General features: G+C 36.7%; 2 protein-coding genes and 1 long non-coding RNA gene across 3 annotated transcripts in view; 1 reads left to right on the forward strand and 2 right to left on the reverse strand.

The window, feature by feature from the left end:
- Positions 1-272: 272 nt before the first annotated feature.
- FOXI1 (forkhead box I1) lies at positions 273-3,849 on the reverse strand. The gene is made up of 2 exons (XM_026696345.2): positions 3,212-3,849; positions 273-2,301 (listed from the first exon to the last, which is right to left on the reverse strand). The coding sequence occupies exons 1-2, from the start codon at positions 3,783-3,785 to the stop codon at positions 1,760-1,762; spliced, it is 1,116 nt and encodes a 371-aa protein (XP_026552130.1). The 5' UTR covers positions 3,786-3,849; the 3' UTR covers positions 273-1,759.
- Positions 3,423-27,308, forward strand: LOC148126961 (uncharacterized). The gene is made up of 4 exons (XR_015741765.1): positions 3,423-3,560; positions 3,710-3,754; positions 25,767-25,826; positions 26,869-27,308. It is a non-coding gene; the product is annotated as an uncharacterized LOC148126961 (long non-coding RNA).
- The window catches only part of DOCK2 (dedicator of cytokinesis 2), a 316,322-nt gene continuing 303,141 nt past the window's right edge, over positions 14,340-27,520 (reverse strand). The window contains exons 48-52 of the mRNA XM_087924559.1: positions 26,903-27,030; positions 25,398-25,569; positions 23,115-23,238; positions 21,206-21,342; positions 14,340-16,227 (exon numbers count right to left, since the gene is read on the reverse strand). Coding sequence (XP_087780685.1) covers positions 16,159-16,227; positions 21,206-21,342; positions 23,115-23,238; positions 25,398-25,569; positions 26,903-27,030 — 630 coding nt within the window. The 3' untranslated portion in view covers positions 14,340-16,158. The remainder of the gene's footprint in view (positions 16,228-21,205; positions 21,343-23,114; positions 23,239-25,397; positions 25,570-26,902; positions 27,031-27,520) is intronic.

Consider the following 27,520-nt stretch of genomic DNA (forward strand, 5'->3'; position numbering starts at 1 on the left):
TTCTGTCAAATGATAATACGTTATACTGGTTTGACCCAGGAGAAAATTGCAAGTTTAAAGCATCATAAGAAGGAACAGTTGTCAAAAGAATGTCACCATCATCCATTTTTATCTTATTTGGTTTGGCACCCATGGTATGCTTCCAGCTCAGCACACACACACACACACATACACACACACACACTGGTAGACAAAAATTTTATTAGAAAAGCCTCCCTTGCATTCCCCCCCAATAATGACATCAGAATCAAAAATAGACCGAATAAAAAATCTCCACGAGCAGTGATTTTATTTTTGCTCCATTCGCCTGAGGGTATTTATACTCCTTTGGACTTTTATTGGATCAAGTGTAAGCACCACTGAAGCCTCACTAGGATTGTCATATGCAACTGCTACACATTTTTGACAGGGGTGTGTAATGTCTCTCAACCCAATAAGGCTTTTTCTAAGGCTTCAGAATCAAACACTGAGATGAACAAAAAAAAATCTATGGAGACATCTTGAATGGGAGGAAGAAGGAGAGCATAAGAAGGCATTAAAAAGTCAGAGGAGTAAACCCAAATAGTTTTGACTCTTGCTGTGGCAAATAAAAGGGCAGCCTGCAACAGATTTGCACCAACCAATTTTAGCCCTTGATAGAAACATGACTTCACACCCTAACTTTGACCAACATTACATAAGGAAAGTGTGTATAAATTGAGCATAGGTTTTTAAGTACAAGCACATAAGATATATTAGAGCTTATAAAAGAAAAACGCAGAATTAATAGCAATTTCCTCATGAGTTGTCAGGTGTTGATAAAATATGTGTGTACATATGTTTAGAAGTGTGGTGTCTTATCTTTTATATCTTCCAGGAGAGGTTTTCATACTTTACAACAATAGCATTCTACCTACATCAAACCCAAACTAAATCTTGTTTTTAGAAGTTTGGGCTTGTGCCATGCTGAAACTCTGCACTTTGTTCAACTACCATCTAACATTGTATGTATCACATACAATTGCTGTTGGTGATTAGGACACTTATGGCTAAATTCACCTGACTGAAAATTAAATTGAGTTTTCCAGTTATTTTACATGATATCTGTAAAAAAAAAAGGATGATAAAAAGTCAAGTTTTTATTTATGTATATATTCTTATTTAATAACACTTCCATCACTTTGTTTTCTTCTTTGCCTATCACTTTACACTGATAAAATAGTAGATTTCAGTAGCAAAATAAAATGCAAGTGTTTTTTTAGGGGGAGAGATGCATAAGCTTTCTCCAATCCAATAAGTGAGATATTAAGCGTACAATATCAGCTGGATCATGTCGTGTTTTCAGATAAGAAGAAAGCCCAACTAATTCAACCCAATTAGTGAATATTACTGTGCTTTACTTTATGGTATTCTTGTATTCAAATGGAATACAGAGAAAGCAAAAAGAGGGTGGATTTTCCAAAAGTAGATTTATGTCTGAAGCGATCGCTCTGTTCTGCTTTAATGTCAAAAAGTCTGAAACCAATTATTTCTGATTGACTAATGTGCAAGTGAAAAGGATATGTTCTTCTTTACAATTTTTTATGAGTAGAAGTCTTTGTATGATTTGAAGCCACTGATTTCTGTGAACATCACTGCCTGGAAACGTGTTAACAGAGCAACTTTGGTCTGTCTAAGAAAAATGGGGAAGAGGATAGCTCACATGAGGTCCTTTCCCTGACATAGTTTCTGTTTCTGACTTCTTGCACAATACTCCTCCTGTCACAAGGCCTCCATTTGTTTACACTTCAGTTCCCTCTCTTGCATACAGAGTATTATTGACAGATAAACTGTTGTAGAAACTGGTGTTGAACTGGTTAAGTACTGAACTGCTATAGCCAAGATGACCAGAGGACATGGAATTGGACCATTCACCACCCCCATGACTGGGAAGAGGCGTGTATGTGTTGAAGCCTACCATATTCTGTCCCATTTTGTCCCCAGCATCAGTGCCAAGTCCCAGAGGCACCGAGCGGTTCACTGAATTGGACCCATTCATGTAAGCTGTCATGCTGGAGAGAAAGTTGTTGAGGCAGGGAGTAGTGGATGGTGGTGGAGGAGACCTCTTTTCAGGTGAACTCTCGGTTCCCGACGAGTTTTCCAAAATATCTTGGTGTTCTGGAGCCTTGGGACTGCCACTTAAGGCACTGTCCTCTGATTTTTCAGAAGCCAAAGTCACTGTGCTGGCACTACAATCAGTTTTCTTCTTCCTTTTTCGCCGAAAATTTCCATTGTCAAACATCTTCTCACAGTTGGGATCCAGAGTCCAATAATTGCCTTTCCCTGTTAGAACAAGAGCAAGAAAACTTAAATATAACTGAAGCCAACAAAGAGCAGGTTCTCAATGCTTAGTTTGGCTTGGATTCAGAAAAAGCAGCAGATTGGGCAACACCCTTTAAAAAAAAAAAGGAAGGGAAGGAGGGAGGGAGAGCTGCTTGTATTCAAATAACTCTGTCCAGGCCCTGTCCAGGTTGCCTTGAGGTAAAACTGAACTTTTAACACATTGTGCTTAACAGACACACAAAAATCCTTACCTCTCCAACAAAATACTTGATAGATCCCTAATTAGCATCAAGAGAATTTATTGAAACAAAGCAGAATTTGACCTTGAGCAAGACAACAGGTATGAATGAGGGAGGATATTTAGAAGTGTCTCCCAGCAATTGTTTTATCCACCAAAAAACTATAAGGAAGAACCAGTTCATTTCACAGCCAAGGAAAGAGCCAATTGAGCACAGGAAAAATGCTCCAGTGTCTTTACTCAATAGGCAATGCTTCTCAGAGCACAGAATGATCAATTGCCAACTTCTTCTTATCACTGAATTGTTAAAGGCATAGAATCAAATGCTGGCAAAGTGTGGCTTAGGGAATTATATTTGTGACTGTCAAGTCATGTGAATTTGGTAAAGGAGGAAGCCCCCCTGCAGTTTAGGTAGTCGCAAGCCATTATGCCCCAATGACCCACTATGCTGTCTTTTACCATCAACTGGCCTTTTCTGTGCTGATCTAAAGCCCATCCATGTTATTGTGGCACAATTATGATTAGATGAGTTCAAAGACACTGAAAGCCTCTTGTAGAGACCCTGCCTGTATTTACTGTGAGTGAGACAGAATCAGAGCCTGGCTCAAAAGATCCTCTGGCTAGAACCATGGTAAACTGAACAGGAAAGTGAGTATTAAGAAAACTTCTTACCTGGGTCATCTTCATCCCGGGGCACCTTCTTGAAGCAGTCGTTGAGGGACAGGTTGTGACGAATGGAATTCTGCCAACCAGCCTTGCTTTTATTGTAAAAGGGAAAGTTGTCTGCCACATACTGGTAGATCTGACTGAGTGTCAGCCTCTTGTCTGGTGCCCCATGGATGGCCATGGCAATCAGGGCAGAGTAGGAATAAGGTGGTCTGACCAGCTTCATCAGCTCCTCTTGAGAAGGCATAGGGAGCCAGCCCATTTCATTCCCTGTCAAGCCATGCATGTTGGGCAAGAGCTGCCTTTGCATTCCATAGGACTGTGGGATATATGGACTGCCGTTGGATCCTGGCAGGTAAGGTGGAGAATTAATGGAAGGTCCGTTTAACCACAAGTAAGGATTGGGTGCAGCAGAATAGTCCCCTGTTTCAAAGTTGGTGGGCCGCTGTGGACTAGGAATGTTCTGTGGGTGGAAGAAATTTTCATAGTAGATGTTCATTTCAGGTGGTTCCTGGCCGATGCTTGGAAATTGTGGGCTGCAGCGTGGAGGTGAGTGTATCTGTGGATCAAATGAGCTCATAATCTAGCTCTGGCAGTAGCCCAAGTTCCAACACACCTGTGTTAGTCCTTTCCCTGAGACAGGTGCATCATCTGTGCTAGCTCCAGTACTTATACACCTGTAAATGTTTAGGTTTACTTTCTAAGACTCAGCCTCGTGCATCCTGATAGGCTGGAGATCAGGGTGATATCCCTTTTTTGGAATGCTGACAGCTCAAGCCAGTAATAGATGTCACATTAACCAAATTCGAAAGTTACAACTGTTTATCTTTTTTAAATGAATGGAGGAATTTTCCACTAGTATGATTGATAGGAAGAAAACTGAAAATTACTTACAGGTAAAACTGATGATCCTGTTCTTCAAATTCAGTTCAGCCACAGAAGTAAAGACAAAGGCAGTTTAGGAACTTAATTTTTTTCCCCAAACTTTAGAGTTGCAAAGGCAGATGAGAAACTTTTTTTTTTTTTTAAATTACTATTTCTCAGTTGAGGAATCCTCAAATTTTACACTATTGAAGCTATTATCTGTGCATTAACTAGGGAATAAGTGTATTACTTGCTTGGAAGCTGTTCAGTGACATAACAAATCTGATGGGGTATTTGCTCAGAAAAACAAAAACAAAAAAACCTCTCACAGTGTTCAAGGAAATTTCTTACCTGGTGACAGTGCACAAGATTGCAGTTCACTTTTTTGTTAATTTTTTTTTTTTTGTCATTTTGGCTTGGTCATTGCAGTCAGAGGAAATGACCGAATCTTGAAGTTTATACTTTGGGATTAAACGAACAAAGCCATGTCAAGTACTTTTAAAAAACAATGTCAAATCAGACTAATGCATATTTACAGTTGCTTCCTTTTAATGGGCACACTGCCTACGTCTTCATCAGATACATGACTCCCAGAAATGTCTCAAAAGCTTTTCAACATGAAGATATAAATGATAAGGAAAGCTACAAAACATAGAAGGAAAAAGACAAGCTCTCTACACGAACAGAGAACTTAGAGGAGCAAAATATACCCAAAGGTGTCCACAGAATGTGTAATTTTATGTGTTGTTTAAAGTTCTAAGTTATTGCTAAAAAAATTCAGCTGCTATATTATAATTCTGCATATGTCTTGCATAATGCATAGCATATCCGATGCCTTTCTATTACCTTTTTCTAAACTTTTTCGGCACTTAAGAAAAGGGATGCTAGAATTGATTACATATTCAGGAAGAGATGGGGGCCAAGCTTAACAAGAGGAGAGGGAGTCAGGAAATATAGCAAAGGGGGCTGGGCTATATCACACTCATAGTAGAAAATGGGACATTCTTTGTTTGTTTTAAACACATTAAGCCCCATGTTAAGCTTTCCATTTTAATGTCATTACATTCCCCACTACAGAATGTCAAGAAACTCGCCAAAAGATTTTTACTAAATGTGTCTAAGAAAGGTACTGAGATTCAGAGTTGCCAGCCACTGTGCAACACACACCAATTCAGCAGGTGAAGCTTTTTCCTTTTTATTTATTGCTGTGATAAGTGCTCCTTCTGAGTTTCGGCCTCCCTATAAGTTTTTCCCTAGTCTGGTAAAACTATGCATTTGAGGGCTCATAAAAACATAAGATAAATAAATGAATACCCCAGTAAAAATATTCTTTGACAATCTTGAAAGGAAAAAAAAAATGCTGTTGCTTATTATTTTTTTAAAAAAATCTGTCAGGGTAATCCCTTCATTAGGGGAGATTTACAATTTATACAATAACCCAAAGATCAAATTTACATAAATATGTCTCAGAGGCTCCACCACAATATAAATCTTTCAATAGTAGTCATCACATCTTTCTTTTCTACCTACAGTATTGTTCCAAATTCTTCAATCGACATACCTTTAAAAGAAGCTAATACAAATTGCCACATTTATCGTCCCGGTAGTATTTTTTTAGCTTCTTCCAAGGATATCTATATGCAGAAACATGTATGAAGATATATTGCATTGCCCAGATGTATCTGAAAAGTTATTTAGCTAAAACAAGGTGATAAAAATGACGATCACTTTAAAAAAAAAATACAAGCGGCACAGAGATACCACAGTAATGGCAAGATTGACAGGACAGGACATGCTAGAGTAATATATCATTGAGAAAAATGGATAGCTTTCCCATCAAACCTGCTCAGATTTTTTTAACTCAAGTTCATGTTTTAATCTGAGGAATAATGTGAGAGTCTTAAATATAACAATCTCCATTAATGTAGGAAAGAGACAACACATGCAGTTAGTTTACTTTATTGTCATTGCACCTCGTACAATGAAATTAAATGCCATCTTAAGCGTACATCATATATAAGAAAACTATAAAAATAAAACAAAAACACACGTCCTTCACGTTCTGTACAATTGAATTGAAAATCCCTGATACTGCATTAGCATTACACTATACAGTAGGATTCAATATAGTTACTTCTCTGGGATAGAAGCTGTTTTTCAGCCTATTTGTCCTTGTTATTATCCTGTACTGTCTGCCAGATGGTAATAGTTCAAAAGAAAAGGGTGTGTGAGCCCAGGATGAGATGGATCTTTAAGAATGTTTTGAACATTCTTAAGGCAGCGGGAGCTTATAAAGCTTTTCCAAGGAGGGGAGAGGGCAACCCATGATCTTCTGGGCAATGACGTTAACCCCCTGGAGTGCTTTCCTATCTGCTACTGTGCAATTAACAAACCATACAGAGGTGCAGTAAGTTAAAATACTCTCTATGGTGCAGCGGTAGAAGGTCACCAGCAGTTTTTCATTCAGTTGTAAAAGAATCCTTGTTTCACAGAAAATTATGCTTAGCACACAAACTAATTATGAGTGGATGTTTAATAAAAAAAAAAAATTATGGAGTACACTGGAATTCAGGAAATTACATCACAAAGGATTCTTCCTAATGAGGGAAGTGCTGCTTTTCCATCACAGGTAACTTTCTCTAGATGTGAGGGCTACACCTGTGAACTTCCTTCAGCTTATAACTGGTGAAACAGTGCCACTTAAAATACAGTCCTTTCCAATCTGTCCCACTATAAAACAAAAATTTCCATGAGATCAAAAGAGGAACTATTCAATGTTTTTCAATGTATTTAATTACATTTTAATTGGTTCTTATATAATTGATATCTTGATCCATATTTATTTATTCCATTCCAATCCCATTTTGGATTTCAGTCTGCATAGTCTGGATTAAAAGAATCTATCCAGAAAGGACTGTGACAGGTTAAATCAACAATATTTCAATATAAGATCAGCAATTGTAAGAAGATTTAACGGATTTCTTTTAATCAAAGATGTAAGCAACTCTAAGTCCTTGCTTAGAATGGCAATATTATTTGTTTCTTTGCAAAATAATGGTTAGGCTTGAAGAATGTTAGATCTGAAGGCAGACTTTCTTAACTGAAGCACAACCATCGTGGTTTGGGGCAATAGATCCCATGATCCACAATTACCATGGAAAACGGATGTAGTAATCAGAAAATAGGAAAGCCAGTCAAAAAGCTCTCTGCCACTACAATAGATGCTGTAACATGGAAAGATTATTTCACTTCATAAGCTATATGGAACTGACATGAGAAAAGGCATTAGTTTATCTCAAATTTCAGTCTCCCTAGTAAATAATAGCTTGTGGAGGAAGGGGTACATGGACCTTAATACAGGGAAGACTCTATTAGGAAGGTGGATATCAATACTAAAAACCCTTTGAAAAAATACTTTTCAGGTTTCTAGTTAATTAGACAATTTAACTCCAATTTGTATTTACTTTCAAGAACAATCCAACGGTGGTTCTTTGGACATTCAGAATTAATATAAATTTGTTCAGGGAGCATTAGGCCAACAAATTAATCTGTGCAGCTGCATGAACAGAATGATAGTTCTCAAATTCTTTCCAATACTTAAATATTTTTTTAAAAGCACATTTTGAAATAAATAAAAATTCAATCAAATGTAGTTATAAATCAATAGTTTCTAAACCTTGGTTGCTATTATCAAATTTAAGATATGCAGCCAAGGTGTCTTCTGTGCATTCTGTTGGCACCAAAACAGGGAATTAGGCAATGGAAATGGAGAAGCAAGAGCCGTATTCTCCCTACAGTCTCATCCAAGATTCTTTGGGGCCGCATGATGATCATATCGGCTGTAAATATTTAAAGTTGCCATAGGTTTAAATCTAGAGAAGTTCAATTTGAGAAAGCTGATGTAAGGCCATAAGGTAAAAAAGACTTCTTACAAAAAAAATCAAAATCAAACCTGTTTTAAAACTGACAAGGAAATCTCCTGTATGGATTTGTATTAAAATGGTAATACTATAATGATTTCAACATGGACATTCAAGAGGTACTGAAGTGTCCATCAAAGTGTTCCTTACACTTTAGCTTCCCCACCCCCTATATGCATGCTGAAACCTGCCTCCATAACTGAACACTTTTTATTATGTGTGGTATTCCACAGATGTCAAAATGCTTATCTTTATAAAGAACTTTTTATTTCATTCAACGTTATGAGACTTTGACTCTCCATGGCTACACCAAGTTATCACTTCGGCTTAATGGTCTCCCTTTTGTTTGATAAATGAAGCACACTTCTTAACCTCAGGGCAAGCCCTTGAAACTTAGGAAGAACGAATGTTAACTGTTAAATCGCACTTAACCACAAATGCAGTTTGGTTTTCTTTGTTTCCTGGTATCGTGCAACATTGACAATAATATTTTGAACACATGTTATTGCTTAGCGTGTGGAAACAACATGCTTTAGGTTGATAAATGTCTAGAAATATTATCTGATAAACATTGTTCCAATCAAAAACATTCACTTTTCCTAGACGGCAAGAAGCCTATGTAGGTTTCTTCAGCAGTTACTTCAGGTACAATGAAACTTATTCCCCAAAAGTCGATGCAAATTTTCAGCTGAAGAGATTCTTTTAGGCTGAATGTTACAGAAATGCCATTAAAAGGTAGGGCTCTTTGAATCTGTATTTTAAATGCCTAAAATTGCCAATGCATTTCTAAAGTGCTTAATATACAAATAAACAAAAAAAACTCTCCTTAGCATTAACTTGCTGACCTAGAAGGTTCAGTTACTTGACTGATTCAATTTTGAATATTATAGATAAATAGCTCCCTCTTGTGAACACTACTGGAAGTACATGGGAAAAAGACGTTCTTATATTCAGGGATGATATAGATTGCTACCCAAACCTTTGCAAGCACAGTATACTGTATGCAATCTTCAGAGCTACTATATCTGAGTGCAAAAACACCAACTCATCATGAGATGGCAGCAGAAGATACAGAACACTCTGACAGTACCATCTAGTGTTGGATTATCATTATGGTTCATTGCACCATCGGCCAATAGTTAGACTGGATTTTGGTCCATTAATTGAGTCCGTTCCCAGAATCTGGAATAGGCAGCTGTTGATGTTTCATGGTGTTAAAAATATTATGGGATGCAAGCTGTCCCAGGTAAAGCTGCCTTTGCAATTGATAGTTGGTGAGTGCCAAGAGTGTGGTAGTCCAGATGTTTTGGAATTGCACCCAAGGTGCCTATTTATTTCTATTGATACTATTGTTGTTTTCTTTTGTCATAGTTGCTCCACTTCTGTTTCAGGCCTTTATATTTTGTGACTTTCTTCAATACTTTCTTTTCTATTCTATGTTCTAAAAAGGTATGTAACCCTTTTTACCGTGTTTCTCACAAAATAAGGCCAGGCCTTATTTTTATTTTTATTTTTGACCCCTGAAAAAATGGCTAGGCCGTCTCCTCAGGGGTGACTTAATTCCCCCCAGTTGCATCCTCGGGCGGGTGGGCAACCACGGCTTGGATGTTGACCTTGGTGTTGGTGGGAGACCTTCCGCCACTGTTGCTTTCCCTTCTCCCTGTGCTGCCATGGCGTTTAGAGCAACACCGCAGTGTTTGGCGCAGCCACACGCAGCCAGCCAGGGCTCCTCCCTGCAACTCGGCTTCAGGCTCTCCTGTCGCCGCCTTCCCTTTGCCTTCGAAGGCAAAGCCAATTCTTTTAAAAACAACTCCCTACTACTGGTACAACAAAGCCTCCTCTGCCCGAGAGGGAAGCCCAACCCCATTAATCAAGGTTAATTTAAATTAATCAAGGTTAATTTAATTTTAATTAATCAAGGAGAACAACCCCATTATTCATCCGAATCATTCCCTTGTGTGCAAAGATAAAACGTGATGAACCTGAAGAAGCCACATTAGATATGAAAATTATAGCTGCTATGAAAGTTACATCAGAACTTATTTTCTTTTCCTTTGCAAGAAGGACATACGCAACCCATGTCTAAATATATATGGAGGTGAAATGTGGAAAAAATATTCTTTTGTAATGCTGGCTCATATTCAGACATAAATCATTAGAGAATTTACTGCCAAAAAAGTGTTAATTTTAATTACACCAAACAATTAAAAGCATTATTTAAAAAATGAATACATACTCTGTACTTACTTAGAAGGAAAACTTAAGACTTTAGTGCCATGCTTCCCAAAAGAGATTTTCTTAGATTCACTAGTAATATAGTAAAGGAATGAGATGAATGTTTGCAATTTAATCTTCCTGGAGGGTTGTCACAGGAACTTAATCTGAAATATTTAACCAATACCCTATATCTGGTTGACTTTTGAAATTAAACCGGGTTACAGTGGTTAATTTTGGATGGGGCTCCCTCCAGAAATACCAGAATTATAGATTAGACTGAAAAATGCTATAATATATAGAACTATATTGTGAAGAAAACCACAAAGATGTGACAAAAGTCACTAAGCTCAACTTTACATTATTAGGAATGAATATTAAATGTTCATTTCCATAGTTGCCTGAATTGTGATCTGCAGTGATAAATTACTTTTCAGCATGAGGTCTCTCTAGAAATATTTCTCTAGATAAGATTCAGCTGCAATAAAATAATGTACTTGGATCCACAAGACTATTTTAGTAACTTTATTGTTGCTGAGGTGTTCTTTCCCCACGTTTCTTGGAGAAAAACATTAACAACAAGAACGTTTACTTCCTTTGTAGATTTTTTTGGTGTAGAAACTTTTATACTACATACTTCTCAATTCAAATTAAAACATATTCAATGCATGAACATTTAACAAACCAGGATTCTGTAGATTTGGGGTAGCACCGGAATACTAACTTTGATACATAGTAGTTCAAACTATATTGAACTGAGATGCTGGAATGAAGGCTCTGGAAACAGATGTGTCTTGTTCACCCAGCTTCACACCAAGTCATAAATTCCGGCAATGACTTTCAAGAACCAACTTAAGAATCTGGAACTGACTAATCAGTTGATAAAAAGTTGACAAAACGAATTGAACCTTTTCTATCTATATGACTGAGTTAATTTTAATATAAACCTACTTACTTACCTATGACAAGTTCTCAAACCATTAATACTCATTGCTCTGCAGGACAGCCAGTTCTTATAGCTTCTCCTAAAAGCTGAGAAGTTAGGGACATTTCATGTTCTAAGATTAGTTGACAAAATACTTTTGCAGCTCTGCTCCCACGCCTTCACTTGAAGGGGGACCTTCAGCAGATCTTCTCTTTAAGAATGTGTGGGATGCTTGAATCTTGTTCAGACAAATGATCCTGAAAATTCCATTATAGCTTCTAAAAATAAGATGCACAGTTTGGTACATATGATCAGAAATTCACCAGTACCTTTGTTTTATTGCATATTGCAATTAACAAAGTTTTTTTCAAATTCTACTACAAAACAGGAGATCAGGAGACCATCTTATTTTCACTCCTTGTATTGTCATTCATCCAACTAGTTTATACAGTACTACTAAGGCAGTAGGTGAAAACTAAGTTTATACAGTACTACCACGTAACTACATGGACAGAATTAGGAGTGCTTATCATCCATTTTTGTTTTTTCCCAAATTCTAGGCGTAATAGTATGGCAATCTAGACATAATAGTGACACAATAGGTTAACTTCTAGAACACTTGTTCATTTGTGAACATCCAAGACGCAAAGTCTACATAGAGTCTACACAGAATGCATATAGAATATATTCTTACTGAGTCCCATTCATATGAATTATTCATGGTTTTCTTTTATTTAACTTAGTATTTAGAATTTCCACATTTCACTGCTCTGCAGAAGCCACGATACATTATAGAAAAAGATGCAGCTCATCATAACTCTTTTAAGACACATTGCAGCATCTAATCAGGAAGAATAGAATCAGCCCCATTTCTGTGGGATCCTTGATGTTCCCTGATCTTAGTTGTTTGTTTTACAGGATATTTCATTACCTAAATTGACCCCGTAATTCAACCTTGATCTATGACTATTCTCTTCTATTAGCCACATTTCTTCTAGTGGAATTACCGTGCCACTGGGGAACCTTTTGGGCCCCCTTTGGAAGGTAAGGAACTGCATTATGGCCCCAGACCACTCAAGGTGTAGTGAAGAATGTTCAGTGAAATTTCAGAACATTCTAAGATTGGACAAGAATTTTCCTTTCTACTCCTATATGCTTCGCAAGGAAAATAAATCCTTACCACTATCAAGTATATGTGGAAAACCCTGGTCTAAAATTCCAAAGAATCTCTGCTAGTCACCATAGTAGATAATGTTGAGCTTGATGGATAATCTTGCATTTATAGCATTTATTTATGAGGTTTATTATCACTGACTCCCAAATAACTGAGGGCAGTTCACAAGTTCAAATAGAAAAAAAAAGAATTAAAAACATAGTGTAATAAATAAACAAATCAATGTATGAAAACATATACAAAAGCTTCATCCATTCCTATCCTCCTTTATCCATGAATGAGAGACTGTAGATCCTTAATACAGAGAGAACTACTTTTCAATAAACTGAACAGAATTACACCATTAATAAGCCACTATACAATAATAGTTTACCCAATTGGTTAGAATGCAGTATTGCAGGCTACTTCTGCTGACTGCCAGCTGACTGCAATTTGGAAGTTCGGTTTTATCAGGGTCAATGTTGACTCTTCTTCCATCCTTCCGAGATTGATAAAATGAGGACCCAGATTGTTGGGAGCAATATGCTGACTCTGTAAACCACTTAGAGAGGTAAAACACTATAAAATGGTAACTAAGTCTAAGTGCCACTGCTATATGTTGATTTGATAGCCTCAGTTTTACTGATGCACAAGTTATACTTACCTGAGTTCTCAAATGTCTAGTGAAATAAGAGTTATTTTATGTTTGCTTTTTGTTTTTTAAAAAAGGAATATCAAATAGATTTTTCACATTTCTGTTAAAAGTTAAGTATGCAGAGTCACATACAATATTACTATTTTCAAGCAAGAGTCATTATCAACTATTTCCAAGCAACAGACAAAAGAAAGGGAGTCCAAACAACATATTTTCAATTAAAAATAAAATTAACTCCTTTCAACTTGACATGCCTTGTTTCTATACAAATATTTTAACAAGTATGCTAAACAAAGAGCTTCATGTTAGGGAAAGCCTGTATATCAGAGAATTAATATTAAGCAATGAGCAGCACTCTTCAGATCCGAGGATGGAAAAAAGAAAAATAATAACTTATTCATTCAACACTTGATGGTGTCAGGATGATTCACTCCCTGTGTGAAAACTGTACGTGTTACAGCATTTGATTTTTTGTTCCTAAGCAGTAAGTATGAGATCATGCAAATGGGAAAAGTGATATTTAGAAACAGACATTGTAGAGTTATTTCTCTTCATTGCTATGCAGTGAGCACTTGAAGACTTTATCAAAAGACAATATTTAACTCAATAGTTAATGTTATAGTAAGTAGGGGTGGGTTTTGACCGGTTCTGTCCACCTCTGTAGAACCAGTAGCTCTGAAGAGCAGCAGACATAGAACCGGTTCTATGTCTGCTGATGTTTTTGCCCACTTGCCCACTTGGGCTCTTACCTGACCTTTATTTCCTGATTTTTCAACGTGAGGCACAGCTGCAGTTAAAAAAGCAGGAAAAGAGGGCTATTTCAAAGGCTGCGTCTCTGCACACAGCATGCTGATGACGATTTACAGGTGCGTGGCTAACAGTGTGCAGGGAAGCTCATAAATCTCGAACTGGGAGTTAACCCTGTCGTATCCCACCCCTGATGATAAGTATTATTTTATTAACATTTACCAGTAGAAACAGTCCATTCTAAATGAGGGGAGTAAAGTACTTTTATAAATTCACAATCAAAACATAAATGAATATCAGTAAAGAACAGAACACCTTACATAATTTATCAGCAAAACAAGAGTGCTTGTAATGTTTCTGCAGAAATATGTTTTCTTGCTGATGGGATGTATGTAATATTTTTGCCAAAATAAATGTTTTTGCCTCTTGATGGAAGAAGTAGGGCTATTGTTTTTTATTGTTTATATAAAGTTGCCCAGAGACACTAAAAATGAACTGGGTGTTCATATAAATTTTCATAAATTTTGATAAATAAATTAATAACACAGAGTTAGACAGATCTAGTTCCAGATCTGGAGTCCTGTATCTTGGAACTTCTGACTTCTGGAGTTCCAAATTTTGGGATTAAATGCTGAGAAAGCTTGTACAGATCATCCTCCATTTACAACAGTTTATTTAGTGATGGTTCAAAGTTACAATGGCACTGAAAAAAAGTGACTTATGACTGTTTTTCACACTTATAACCATTACAGCATCCTTATGGTCATGTGATCAAAATTCAGATGCTTGACAACTAACTCATATTTATGACCCTTGTTGTGTCCCAAGATCATACAATCACCTTTTGTAACCTTCTGACAAGCAAGGTCAATGGGGAAACCAGGTTCACTTAACAACTATGTTACTAAATTAACAACTACAGTGATTCACTTAACTGTGGCAAGAAAGGTTGAAAAATGGGGCCAAATTCACTTAATAAGTGTTTCACTTAGCAACAGAAATTTTGAGTTCAGTTGTGGCCATAAGTTGAGAACTAGAATGCTGTGTCTACAAGATTAAATTGCTAAACCTTGGAAACTTTGCCCCAAATTTTGGCTTTAGAACAATTGAGGTCTTCAATCGAGGACTACAAGACATGGAAATAAATCCAAAAGGAGAACTTGAACTGGTTCATTTATATTTTCCAATATTCTATGTCTTATAGAGATAGTGATTGCAGACTCCAAAGAAAAATCCAACCACATCTGCCTCATAATTCAGGCTGGATTGCTTTTCATGCTAACAAATATTTCAAATAAGGGAAAAAATAGTAAGCGATGCTGGGCTCCCCTATTTTAAAATTCTACTACATCAGAATATCTATTATTAAGAGTAAGTTAATACCACGTCCCCGTTCTTGTAGCAATTTCAAAGTACCTTTCAGTTACACCTTGAGGCAAGAAGTTGAACATTTTTTTTAAAAAAGAAGTCCCTTTGATCATATGTTTATTAGATCAAAGCAGTTGTACCATGTGCTTTATCTAGAAATTACAGAAACTAATGAATATTTTGACATAATGTTGGCATTATAAAGATATATTTCTTGAAATGACTTCCTAAAAGAAAGATGATACAGCTTATGACAGAATATTTTAAAAACATACTGCGGTACTAAAATATTACAAAAAATGCCCACCACATTATCAACCTGTGGGCAAATTTATCTATTACAACTCAATAATTAATGATAGTACAATGTCAGAGAAGACTGGCATGATCAATTTTGGAAAAGAACCGCTTAAGCAAGAAAGTCAGTCTGCTTCTTAATATGAAACAAATATATCATTAAGCCATCATTGCCCCCCCCCATCCAGGAACAAGCAATAAAATATAGTAGACAGAAGTCATAAGAGATATTTCAGCAATGGGAGATAAATGCATAATGATGAGTCCTATGGAATCAAGTAAGATGTTGATTGCATAAAATTTTGATTTTAGCAAATCTTAAAACCTCATTAATGATTTTTCAGTCCGGAGGAATCAACCAAGATCCAGTTTATAATGTTGATGTACAAGGATTGGAATAGGTGGTATCAATAGATTATATGCAATAGAGATTATGACCATAAATGCATATATACCCGTATATACAATACTAAGTGCAAATATAAGGCAAAAGAATTGTAAACATCAAGTCCAGGATTGTATTATTTGGGTTACATTATTTTCTATGCACAGTGAAAGATCAATGCTTTCTCCAATGACCATTTCACATTATTGATTCCCAGAGTATTGAGATTAAGAACTGGTCCACAGATTAACAGATCTTGCCTATCACCAAAGTCAAGCATTTAGGAGTGTAACAGCATTAAGTCTTGACAGTACAAATGATTTTATATACATTATCAACGTTGTGAGACAACCTTCATTTCCAATTTCGAATCTTTTTTTTTAAAAAAATTGCCTATAAGTATTCTTTCAAACAGTGGAATTTATTCACAGCTCTGAGACATCAGGTTGCCGTTCACTCGTACACCTTCCATCTTCAGGTTGCTTGGACTTGTACTATATAGAAGAAAAGAAAAGATCCCATATTAACATCTGGATTTCATTGTGACCTTATTGTAAGCAATCAGTTCATGATTGCCATAACTTACTGGGATGTAAGAACATTATATGAGAGGAAAAAATTCTCACCCTTCTCACAATAGCTGGCTTTTGGAAGAAAAGGATTAGGGGAAGACATGATAACTGTCTTCCAGTACTTGAAAGGCTGTGACAGAGAAGAGGGGATTGATTTATTCTCCAAAACTCGAGAGGGCAGAACAGAAAGTCATGGGTGGTTAATGAGAGATCCAACCAATAGGTAAAGATAAATTTTCTGACAGTAAGAACAATTAATCAATGAAGAAGCTTCGGTGTCAGCTGTGGATGCTCCATCAATTGATGTTTTCGAAAACAGACTAGACAACCATTTGACTGGGATGGTATAAGGTCTCCTGCTTTGAGATGGTCATTAGACCAGAAGATCTCTGAGGTCCCTTCCAGCTCCATGATTCTATGTTAAACAGATAACAAATAATCAGAGTTGGAAGGGACCCCTCCATCCAAATGGGAAACCCTACACCATTTGGCACAAATGGCAGTCCAATCTCTTCTTGAAAGTCTCAAGTGATGATGCTCCCACAACTTCTGAGGGAAAGCTCTTCCATTGGTTGATTGTTCTCACTGTCACCTTACTTCCAGCTTAAATCTCTCCTTGTTCAGTTTCCATCCATTATTCCTTGTCTGGCCGACAGGCGCTTTAGAAAATAGCTTGACCCCCTTTCTCCCTGTGGCAGCCCCTCAGATATTGGAAGACTGCTATCATGTCTCCCCTGGTCCTTCTCTTCACTAGACTAGCCAAGCCCAGTTCATGTAACCGTTCTTCATATGTTTTAGTCTCCAGTCCCCTAATCACCCTGGTTGCTCTTTTGTACTTTTTCTAGAGTCTCAACATCTTTTTTATAGTGTGGTGACCAAAACTGAATGCAGTACTCTAGGGTGGTCTTACTAAGGCTTTATAGAGTGGTATTAGTACCTCCCTTGATCTCGATCCTATCCCTCTGTTAATGCAATTTAGGATTGCATTACCTTTTGGGGCTCCTGCTGCACACTGCTGGCTCAAATTTAGCTGGTTGTCCACTAAGACTCCGAGATCCCTCTCACAGTTACTGCTATTGAGCCTGGTTTCACCCAGTCTATATGTGTACTTTTGGTTTTTCTTGCCTACGTGTAGGACTTTACTTTTCTCTATATTGAATTTTATTTTGTTAGATACAGCCCAGCGTTCTTGTCTAGTCTTGATCTTGAGCCTATCTTTTTGAGTGTTAGCTATTCCTGCCAGCTTAGTATCATCTGCAAATTTGGTAAGTTCCCCTTCTATTCCTTCATCTAAGTCATTAATGAAGATATTGAAGAGTACTGGGCTTAAGACAGAATCTTGTGGCACCTCACTGCTTACTTCCCTCCATGTAGACTTAGACCTATAAGGAGTACTTGTTGAGTATAGTTTGTCAGCCAGTTGTAGTGGTGGTGCTATCTATTCCACCTTTTTCTAGCTTACTAAGAAGTAGATTGTGGTCTACTTTGTTGAATGCCTTGCTGAAATCTAAATATTTTATGTCTACAGTATTTTGCTGGTCTACTAATTTAGTCACTATGTTGAAGAATGAAATAAGAATGGTTTGGCATGATCTGTTCTTAACAAACCTGTGCTGATTGCTAGTTATTACTTTACTTGTTTCTAGATGTTGGCAGATCTGTTTTTTAATTATCTTTTCCAGTATCTTCTCGTGCATTGATGTTAGGCTGACTGGTCTATAGTTTCCTGGGTCTGTTTTTTTTTTTTTTTTTTTGAAGATGGGAACCACATCAGCTCTTTTCCAGTCCTCTGGTAGTTCTCCGGTGCTCCAGGATTTTTGAAAGATATGGTGCGGTGGTTCTGAGATGACCTCTGCCAGGTCCTTTAAAACTCTGGGATGTAATCCATCAGGCCCTGGTGATTTGTGTCCATCCAGATCAGACAGGTGTTCTCTTACTATTTTTTTTTGTTTTGCTTATTTTAACTTTTATTTCTGGTCTGTCTTTTACAGTTATGTTTTGGGTAGATTTAGCTATAGTTTCTTTTTGCGTGAAGACCGAGGCAAAGAATGAGTGAAGCAGTTCTGCTTTCTCTCTGTTGTCTGTTACTTCCTTGCCATCTTCTCTCTTTATTGGACCAACTGTTTTCTTGATTTTTGTTCTACAGTATGTTCTATGTTCAGATAGAATTTGGAAAGCAATAAAGAAATTACAGACTTGGAAAGATACCTTTTAAGTCTCCTTTGCAAGAGCAGAGCAAGCATAGTTAGCAGAAAAATCCACCAAAGTCTAGAGAAGAGGCTTTTCTTGGATAAAATAAGAACACTGATCATTTTAGAGACCTGGTGAAAGTTGCCTCACAGATGCACCTGAAATCCTCTGATATCCCACCAGGAATAGGAAGCTAAGCGACTCTTTTGGTTACCCTGCTAATTTCCTCAAGGTAGTTGAACAAATGTCAGAGTAAATCCCATTGGGTTTAAAGCAATCAGCGGTTTCAATGGCTTCTTTTCTTGAAAGAGCTACATTATTGTAAAAAGCCTGAATGAACTCAAATTATACATGCCTAATTAGGTGACTGATGTGTTTAAAGTTTAATTCTTCCTGTTAGGGAAAGAGGTGATTTAAGAAGAGGGATTTGTTCATCCTTTTCATGCAAGCTACAGGTAGTTCTCAACTTAGTTCATTTAGTGGGCATTCAAAGTTACAATGTCACTGGAAAAAAAGTGACTTATGAACGTTTTTCACACTTATGACCATTGCAGCATTCCTTAGTCACTTGATCAAAATTCAGATCCTTGACAACTGACTCATATTTATGATGTCCTGGGGTTGTGTGATCACTTTTTGCGATCTTCTGTCAAGCAAAGTCAATGGGGAAGCCAGGTTCACTTAACACCCATGTGACTAACTTAGCAGCTGCAATGATTCACTTAACAACTGTGGCAAGATAGGTCATAAAATGGGGCAAAACTTATTTTGACAAACGTCTTGCTTTTATTAAAAACGTTCAAACTGTAAAACACAGCTAAAAAGAAGTAATGGGTGAAGGGATTTTAATAACCGAGCCACATCACCAATGTGCCTGATTTCTGGCATCCTCAGGCTAGAAGTACAATCAGGTCTTAAGGGACCTTCAGAAAATTAGGAGTGTTGGTGCCAGCTTAACCTCAGAGAGAAGGATATTCCGCAATGCAGACGTGGCAACCGAGAAGGCCCACTGCCAAATGTAGCTCCCTATATAATTGAACCCACAGCATGCCCTCTCTCTACTGGATTTGGAAACAGGAAGTTGTAAGTAATTAATAGATACAGTTAAGTAATTTATTCCTTCTAATTAGTTATCAGGACTCTTACTTGGAATGCAGCAGCTGGAGAGAGGAGCAGTAATATTTATTTCCCCAGCACAGCCCGAACAGAAGAGTTTCCCCAATGCAAAATTAGATGACCTTCCTAAAAATATTTATTACTGCAACACCAATGGAAGCTACATATAAAACAACATACGCAAAATGCAAATTTAGAAAGAAAACAAAGAGGTGCTTTGGTTCACATTTCTGAGGAATAGATCGGAAAACGTAAATCGAACCAGAGAAGCAGATAGGATATGCATGCTACACATCACCTGAAAAAACTATTATTTGGCTCTGTGACAGGGCTATACTTGGCAATTTCAAAAATAATCCCAGGTTCTGGATTCTAGAATGAACAGAACAATCCTATATATTCAGGACAACATTTCCACCACAGCTTGGTCTAAAATTGTCTGTAAGATTGACAAAGGAGAAGTGAGAAATAGCTTTGCCTTCCAATTTCCTGCTGGGACTAATTTATTCCTTATACTATACAATGGAAAAAATTCAAACTAGCATATATTTTCATTAAATTAGGTGCAATTTATTTTTGAATTAACCCTTGAGGAATCAAAATGCAACGTTGATGCACTGAAATTCTGTCTCTGGAGAATTAACCTAAAAATATTTTTTGAAGTTAATGTTCAATCTATATGTTTTTAACAAATCAATCTGCTGAGAGATACATTAGGTGTCAAAATGTCCTGAAACATCTTTGGTTAAGTTAATATGATGGCATTAATAAACGTCCCAACAGTGCCAATCAGTAAGCTAACGGTGCTTGTTATCGTATTATATCATTGATATAATAATTGCAATGATCTATTGGGAGTGCTTTAAAATGATAATGCAGTCATCATCTATGAAAACAAAGAACTGAAGCACAGTCTATTCAAATATAATGTGACACTCTATAGCCAAAAAACATCCAGAATTTTGATCAGATGGCATGGACTAAGAAGCATATTTTGTACTAAACATTCCTGTAAACCCATTGCTTGCTAATAGAAAACAAAATAATTAAACACAACAAAAAAATTCCAAAGTCAGGGATTACAGAAAGTCCTCGATTTACAATGGTTCATTTTTGTGGCTGTTTGAAGTTACTGAAAAAAGTGACTTATGACCGTTTTCACACTTATGACCATTGCAGCATCCCCATGGTTACGTGATCAAAATTCAAATGCTTGGCAACTGACTCATGTTTATGACAGTTACAGTGTTCTGGGGTCATGTGATCACCTTTTTCGAACTTCTGACAAGCAAAGTAAAGGGAACCCAGATAAACTTAACAACCGCAGTGCTCACTGTCGCAAGAAAGGTCATAAAAGGGAGCAAAATTTATTTAACAACTGTCTTGCTTAGCAACATTTTGGGGTCAACTGTAGTCATAAGTCTAAATCATAAGTCTGTAATCATAAATTATAAGTCAACTTATATTTTGGGTGAGCTAATTTTTATAATTTTAAGTAGATGCAATACTGTAGGCAAACATGAAATGTGCAGGTTGCTTACCAACGTAAGTAAGTTTGAATGCTTACAATGTGAACAGAAACACTGACACTTACTATTGTTTTGAAGAGCGTTTTCTTCTTTTTTAGAGTTTTCTTTTCTGTTTGCAAGATGGGTGGAATGTTTGTCTGACTCATTCTCTGTGACACATTTGTTTCTTCCAGTGTTGGACAGCATATGGATAGGGTTAAAGCTTTAGAACGGTGCAGTGTACATAGTCAAAATAAAGTTGTAAAATGCAATCCATATCAGTAAATTACAAAAATTAGATAGATGGATAGATAGATGGATGGACGGACGGACGGACGGACAGACAGACAGACAGACAGACATAGAGATATTATATAGACATAATATAGATTTACATCATCAGTGTCTCCCTCTCCCTCTCAGGTAGTATGTATGTGTATGTGTGTTGCAAATAAGGCTAAAGATTAATTTTCCACAGAAATGGTTTAATCTGACTAGACTGTACTGATCTATGTGAATATTCACATGATCGAATATCCTTCAAAGATATCCCTCACAGAAGACTGAGAAATGTTCTCCTACTTTAGCATTGCCCCTGCCATCTTTAAGTAGTGACAAAAATAATATATTTAATATATAAAGTTAGAGCCATCCTGTGGGAATATATAAGATACATTTCATCATTCTGCTGCCCCCAACTCCTTGAGCATTAGAAAGCGAACATCCATTTCCACTGATGCAGCCATTATCTTTGCTATCATTTTATGTTATGTAAAATAAGACTTCCGTGTTTCATTTCTGCACCATCATATAGAAACAGTTCCTATTTCTGCCCTTGCAGAAAAATGTTTTTTCAATTAGGCTTCTTTGAAGCTACATGCAGATATAGGAGCTGTTTCCTATAGCCATGGTGGCTCAGTGGTTAGAATGCAGTATTGCAGGCTACTTCTGCTGACTTGCGGGCTGCAGCAGTTTGGCAGTTTGAGTCTCATCAGCTCAAGGTTGACTCAGCCTTCCCTTCTTCTGAAGTGGGTAAAATGAGAACCCAGATTTCTGGGGAAAATAAACTACTTAGAGAGGGCTATAAAGCACTGTGAAGTGGTATATAAGTTTAAGTGCTATTGTTAAGTCCTATTTCATATACACAATCAAAAATCCAGATAGCTAATCAGTCATTATTTCATGGAAGAATTTATTCCAAAGGAACTCTCATTATCTAGGGTTTAGAAACAGAAAAAGAATTTCTCCCGGTCTATCAGACCATGGTTCATCAGTAAGATGAACCATTTATTTGAGACATGGATAATGAAATCTTAGGAGGGAATTGCTGGAATCACTCATACAAATAATAAAAACAATCGCTGAATTGTGATGTACAAGTATCTAGATGAATTTTGACATTTATCAGTTATGACAAATATCATTGTCTACTTTTCATTTTTTCCCAACACTATATTAAATAGTCGCTTTTATCACAAGCACATTACATTTTATTTCCCTGTCTGTTTTAAATGCCTATGTGATGGAAGAAAAATACTTGCATGAATAAAGTGGCAAATCTTTGTACATAGTACAAAGTACATACTGTGTACATAGAAACTTTGAATGGTCACTAAAAGAACTGTTATAAGTTGAGGACTATCTATATATTGTTCAGCAGTATTAACATGAGTTTATGTACATGAAACAGAAAGAACTTTTCCCAAGATAAATGATGTTCTTCCTACCCCCACCCCCCCAAAAAACCTATACTCAATGACAAGAAGGATTTTAAAATATTTGAATACTAGGCAATGTAGGTTTTGCCTTCATGAAAATATATAGTCCAGATTCAAAAGATGCTGAAACTGCTCATGTATTATTTAATTTCTGGAAAAATTACATAACATAACAGCATTGTTGTTATTTTTAAATGAACAGGGGTGGGTTTTATCGTTTTTTAAAAATTAATGATAGTGTAAAACTGCAGAGCTTTCACTTTCTTAATTAACTTACCTGGTATGGTTGGCATAGAACGGCTGGCAAAACTCATTTGCTTGAGAAGAACAGATGTTTTCTGAGGGACATCCAGATGTTCAGAAAGGTTGGTATCACTCATAAATTCATATTTTCTTGACAGCTGCACAGCCATAACAACAACAACAAAAAGCCAATGTGTAAAACTCAAGAAAGTAAATTGGTTTTAATGGGTTACTTTTTAATATGTACTGTCAGTTATTGACCTAAAGATGCCATTTTGGACCTTAAATTCAACTGGAATTATTCTGTTAAAAGTGAATAGAATTTGAATTGTGCCCTACCAGCATGATCAGTTTGGAGCTTCTGTTCATCTTTTTAAAAAACTAATAAAACTTGCTCAAAGTTACAGAGTTAAAAAAGGAAAGAAAATATAATCTATACTAGATAGAGATAATTTGAGTTGTCTAGCTATTTTGCACTAATTATCACACTAGCTGCCACTAGCTGCATTTTTCAAGATCATGGAAACTGACGTCCAAAATATCTTCATGAAGGTAGCCAGAATGCCTATGCCCCTCCCCCGTCCCACTCCCCTATCTCCCCACCACTAATTAACTCTAGCATTTTAAAATACTTTATTAGATCAGGGTCTATTTCTACATTAGGCGTGGCTAGGTGTAAAAACTATGAAATGATTTTTTTAAAAAATAGACATGGATAAGATCATGGTACGAAAGCATTTCAGAATGAATTCAGTCTTTCCACTTGAATATTATGAGATATGATCATATTAAAAACTGGCAGTTTACAGTTTACAAACATACCTTTTTAATGTTATTAGGCAGCAAATAAATTTAACAAATAAGATTTCTTTGATTATTGCAAACTGCTGCTTCTCTCTCTGTCAAACACACACATACACACACAAACTCACATGCACACACACACACACACACACACACACACACACACACACAGATAGACATAGAGAGGGGGAGAATTTTAGATGTATTTGTTATGGATTGCCCTATGTCAGGAGTGTCAAACTCTCAGTCCATGGTCCAGATGTATCATGCATTGGCCACGCCCATGCCCCATTTAGTAAAGGGGAAAAAAGTCACAATACATCACATGACGATGCCATGACGCTCCTGAGCAGTGAGTTTGACACTCCTGCCCTACGTACATTTAGCCAGACTGTGAGTAGGTAACTAGGTTTATGTTTTTTTTAAAAAACAGTACAGATTCTAAAATGAAATATAGTAGTCTTCTTTCATTGTGACAATAAGTGAAAAGTGTGGGTGGTGGTTATGGAAGATGTATGCATAAATATACTTGCTATGTTTTTGATACCAGAGAGTTGGTTTTTCTAATTTTTTTCAATTCTAAATTTCCTTAATTAGTTAAGAAGTGGCATAGAGGCTCATGTTTAATTCCTTTCAAAATCTTCAGGACAGCACATACTGATTATTAACAATTTAGGCCTCCATAATTAAAAACGACAACCCTAAATTCTAATCCTAGCATTTAGAATAGTATAAAATATGAATGCTTTCCTTTTATGTTTTGAGAAATCACAAAGAGACTCAATTTACTTCCGGGCTTAAAAAATAGATGGGGTAATGGTTTCTGATCAAAAGCTTATGTCCAAATATAATGCATATTTTGTTACAATTCTTCTAAATGATTTATGATCTAACTGATCTTCATGTAGTTCTACTTTTTGGCAGCAAACAAAATTGGATGAAACTTCTTTACGGAACTGATGTGGGGTTTTTTCCCCCCTTTAATGACATTGCATTTTTAATACTCAGAAGCCATTCCCCCCTTTGGTTTGTCATAAAATGTTGTAGTACAAGTTACATAAATTCAGACTGATGATAAATTAGCGTGATCAAAGTGCTCAGATGATAAATGGCCCCAAAAAGATGCCAGTGAGGTATCTTTTTGCTCTGTTGATGGCATCGTTTGCAAAGTGGTGGTTTCCTGACAAGAAATTTTGTTTCTTTAACAAAGTGAACATATATTTATCTTGAAGGAACCTCAACTGGAACTGGAGGCCATAGATGTTCAGCCAGCTGCTCTCTTCCAGATTGCTTAAGCAATCTCCCACCCAGCAATTTGCCCTTGTATCAGGCAGCAGATTAACCCAGAGAATGTCAACTACAGACCAGATTCCGCAACATGTTAGTTTATCACCTGACCAAATTGGCTGTTATATCTTGAAAGAATACAAGATTTTGTCTTTAAAGGCCACAGATTGGTTAAAATGTGCCTAATATGAGAGATACTAAAATTACCCTGTTAACAAGAACTTACACATTTCATATCAGGAAGGTCAGAAGATTTTTTGTCTGGGAGTATGACACTGCTTCTCTTTTCTCTCTTCCGGCCTTTCCTCATTTTCACTTCAGGCTGGCTGCTTATGAGACGCCCATTTTCTTCTGACACAGATTCGGTTGCCTTGGGTGACATGACTTCAAGTTCAAAGCTGCCGATGTAAATGGAAACAAATTAATTAACTTAATTAATCTGCCCACAGTACTGCTGTTCCCTTGCAGAGGCTCTTTGCAATATGGCAAATCTAATGACATCAGGCAGTTCCAGAGGGAAAGCAGGAATTAGAAGTCCTAGCAGCTGAAAACTAGTTAGGGAAAACATTACAACTACCAAGTCTTTTCTTTTTAGTGCTGGCATTCATTGCTTAGTCAGGAAAGAAATGAAAACAGGAATTGACAACCAAAGGAGGTGAGTGACCTAAGAGTTCATTTGAGAACATGTTTATAATAGGCTTGGAATGGAATAAATAAGAAATCAAAGGAAAATTAATATTGATTGACTGATTTAATCAAAGCTGTATGCCGCTGATTTTGATGCTAGATAGATAGACATTGACTACAATGTACTATAAAACAGAGGTCCCCAAGCCCTGGGCCTCAGACTGGTACCAGGCTGCAGCCAGCCAGGATCAAGGCCCCACAAGTGAGCAAAGCCCCATCTGTGCATGTGCAGGATCCAGACAGAGTGCAAAATCATGTCTCTTTTCATCCATGGGGGAAAAAAAAACAACACACTTCACAGAACCAGTGCCTGGCACCCAAAAGGTCAGGGGCTGCCGCTATAAAATAATATAACAATAAATAAGGATCTTAAATCTAAAATTCAATTAAAATAAAACCAAACAGGATGGAAAAAGAGGGAACCAAGTACACACAGGGAAGAAGTGGGGTGTTACCTACACAGGGAAGAAGTGGGGTGTACCTACTCTATTAGCCACTCCCAAAATGTCACAGGATCTCAGGCTACTTGGCAGAGGCTTATCAGAAGGCCAAAAGGAAGTCCCACCCCCCAAAAAATAGAAAGCATTTTTTAAATCTAGACATTCTACATTTTATTTATTCAGTGATTATTGGCTAGGGAATAGCTTCGAAACTGTTCATAAAAAGGGATTTTCCTGGATGATGCTATAAACTTAGTGAACAACTAAAAGTTACATATCAGGTTAAACTATGCAGAAAGGTAATCCAAGAAAGTGACATCAATATTTGGAAGTCTTTCAGAATCATCCCAAATATTATTTATATGAATATGTGCATGGTGAATAAATCCTCAATGCAGTTTCAATCTTCAATGCTGTCAGCCCACCACTGCTATTTTTAAAAGCAGCATTCACTTTTGTAATAGTTTTTATTATAGACCAAATAAAATTAGATGCTTACTATCTCTTTTCAATCATGGTATGTTTTCTTAATGTAATATGTTCTGTTCCCTCCTGATCTGTATCTTGCAGAAAACTCATGCCAGGAAGCTGGCCCATAACTAACCTTTCTACAGGAATCTTGTTTGGTGTACCGCAGTCAGAATTCATGGAGGACATTGAAATAATGGACATCTGACGATACGATCTCAGCATAGATTTTGGTCGACCTAACCGCCTGTCATCAAAATCCGGCTTAGAGAAAAAAACAACATGAAAAAGTTTTAGTACAGCAAAACTGATTATTGCTTTTCACTGGCTGGCTGGGAATGGGAAGAAATACAATAGCGTTGGACTATTTTCTACAGCTTTCTTTGCAGGGATAAATACATTGACTTTTATTTTGCTTTTGTTTAACCTTAGTTTTGACATCTATAATGTGTGGCCAAAACCTGCCATCCAATTTTCCGAAAGTTTTTTTTTTCTTCTATAAAAAACCAAAATAAAACAAAACTTTTTTTGGTTTCATTCAAGTATGCTTTAAAATTTATTCTTCTGTTTCCATTTTCCTTATTATTGTCAGATTGTTTGTCATTTGCCTCAGACTGAAAGAGAGTACTCTCCAAGTATTATTCTTACACAGTTTCTTTAGATTTTTTTTTTTTTTGAGACGAAAGGAATAGCATTAGAAACTTCAGTAACTGAACTCTATCCTATCTACAACACATATATTTTATTTAGTGAG

This window comes from Pseudonaja textilis, chromosome 2, assembly GCF_049901715.1.
Source record: "Pseudonaja textilis isolate UNSWEBS1 chromosome 2, rPseTex1.2, whole genome shotgun sequence".
NCBI classification, from domain to species: Eukaryota; Metazoa; Chordata; class Lepidosauria; order Squamata; family Elapidae; genus Pseudonaja; species Pseudonaja textilis.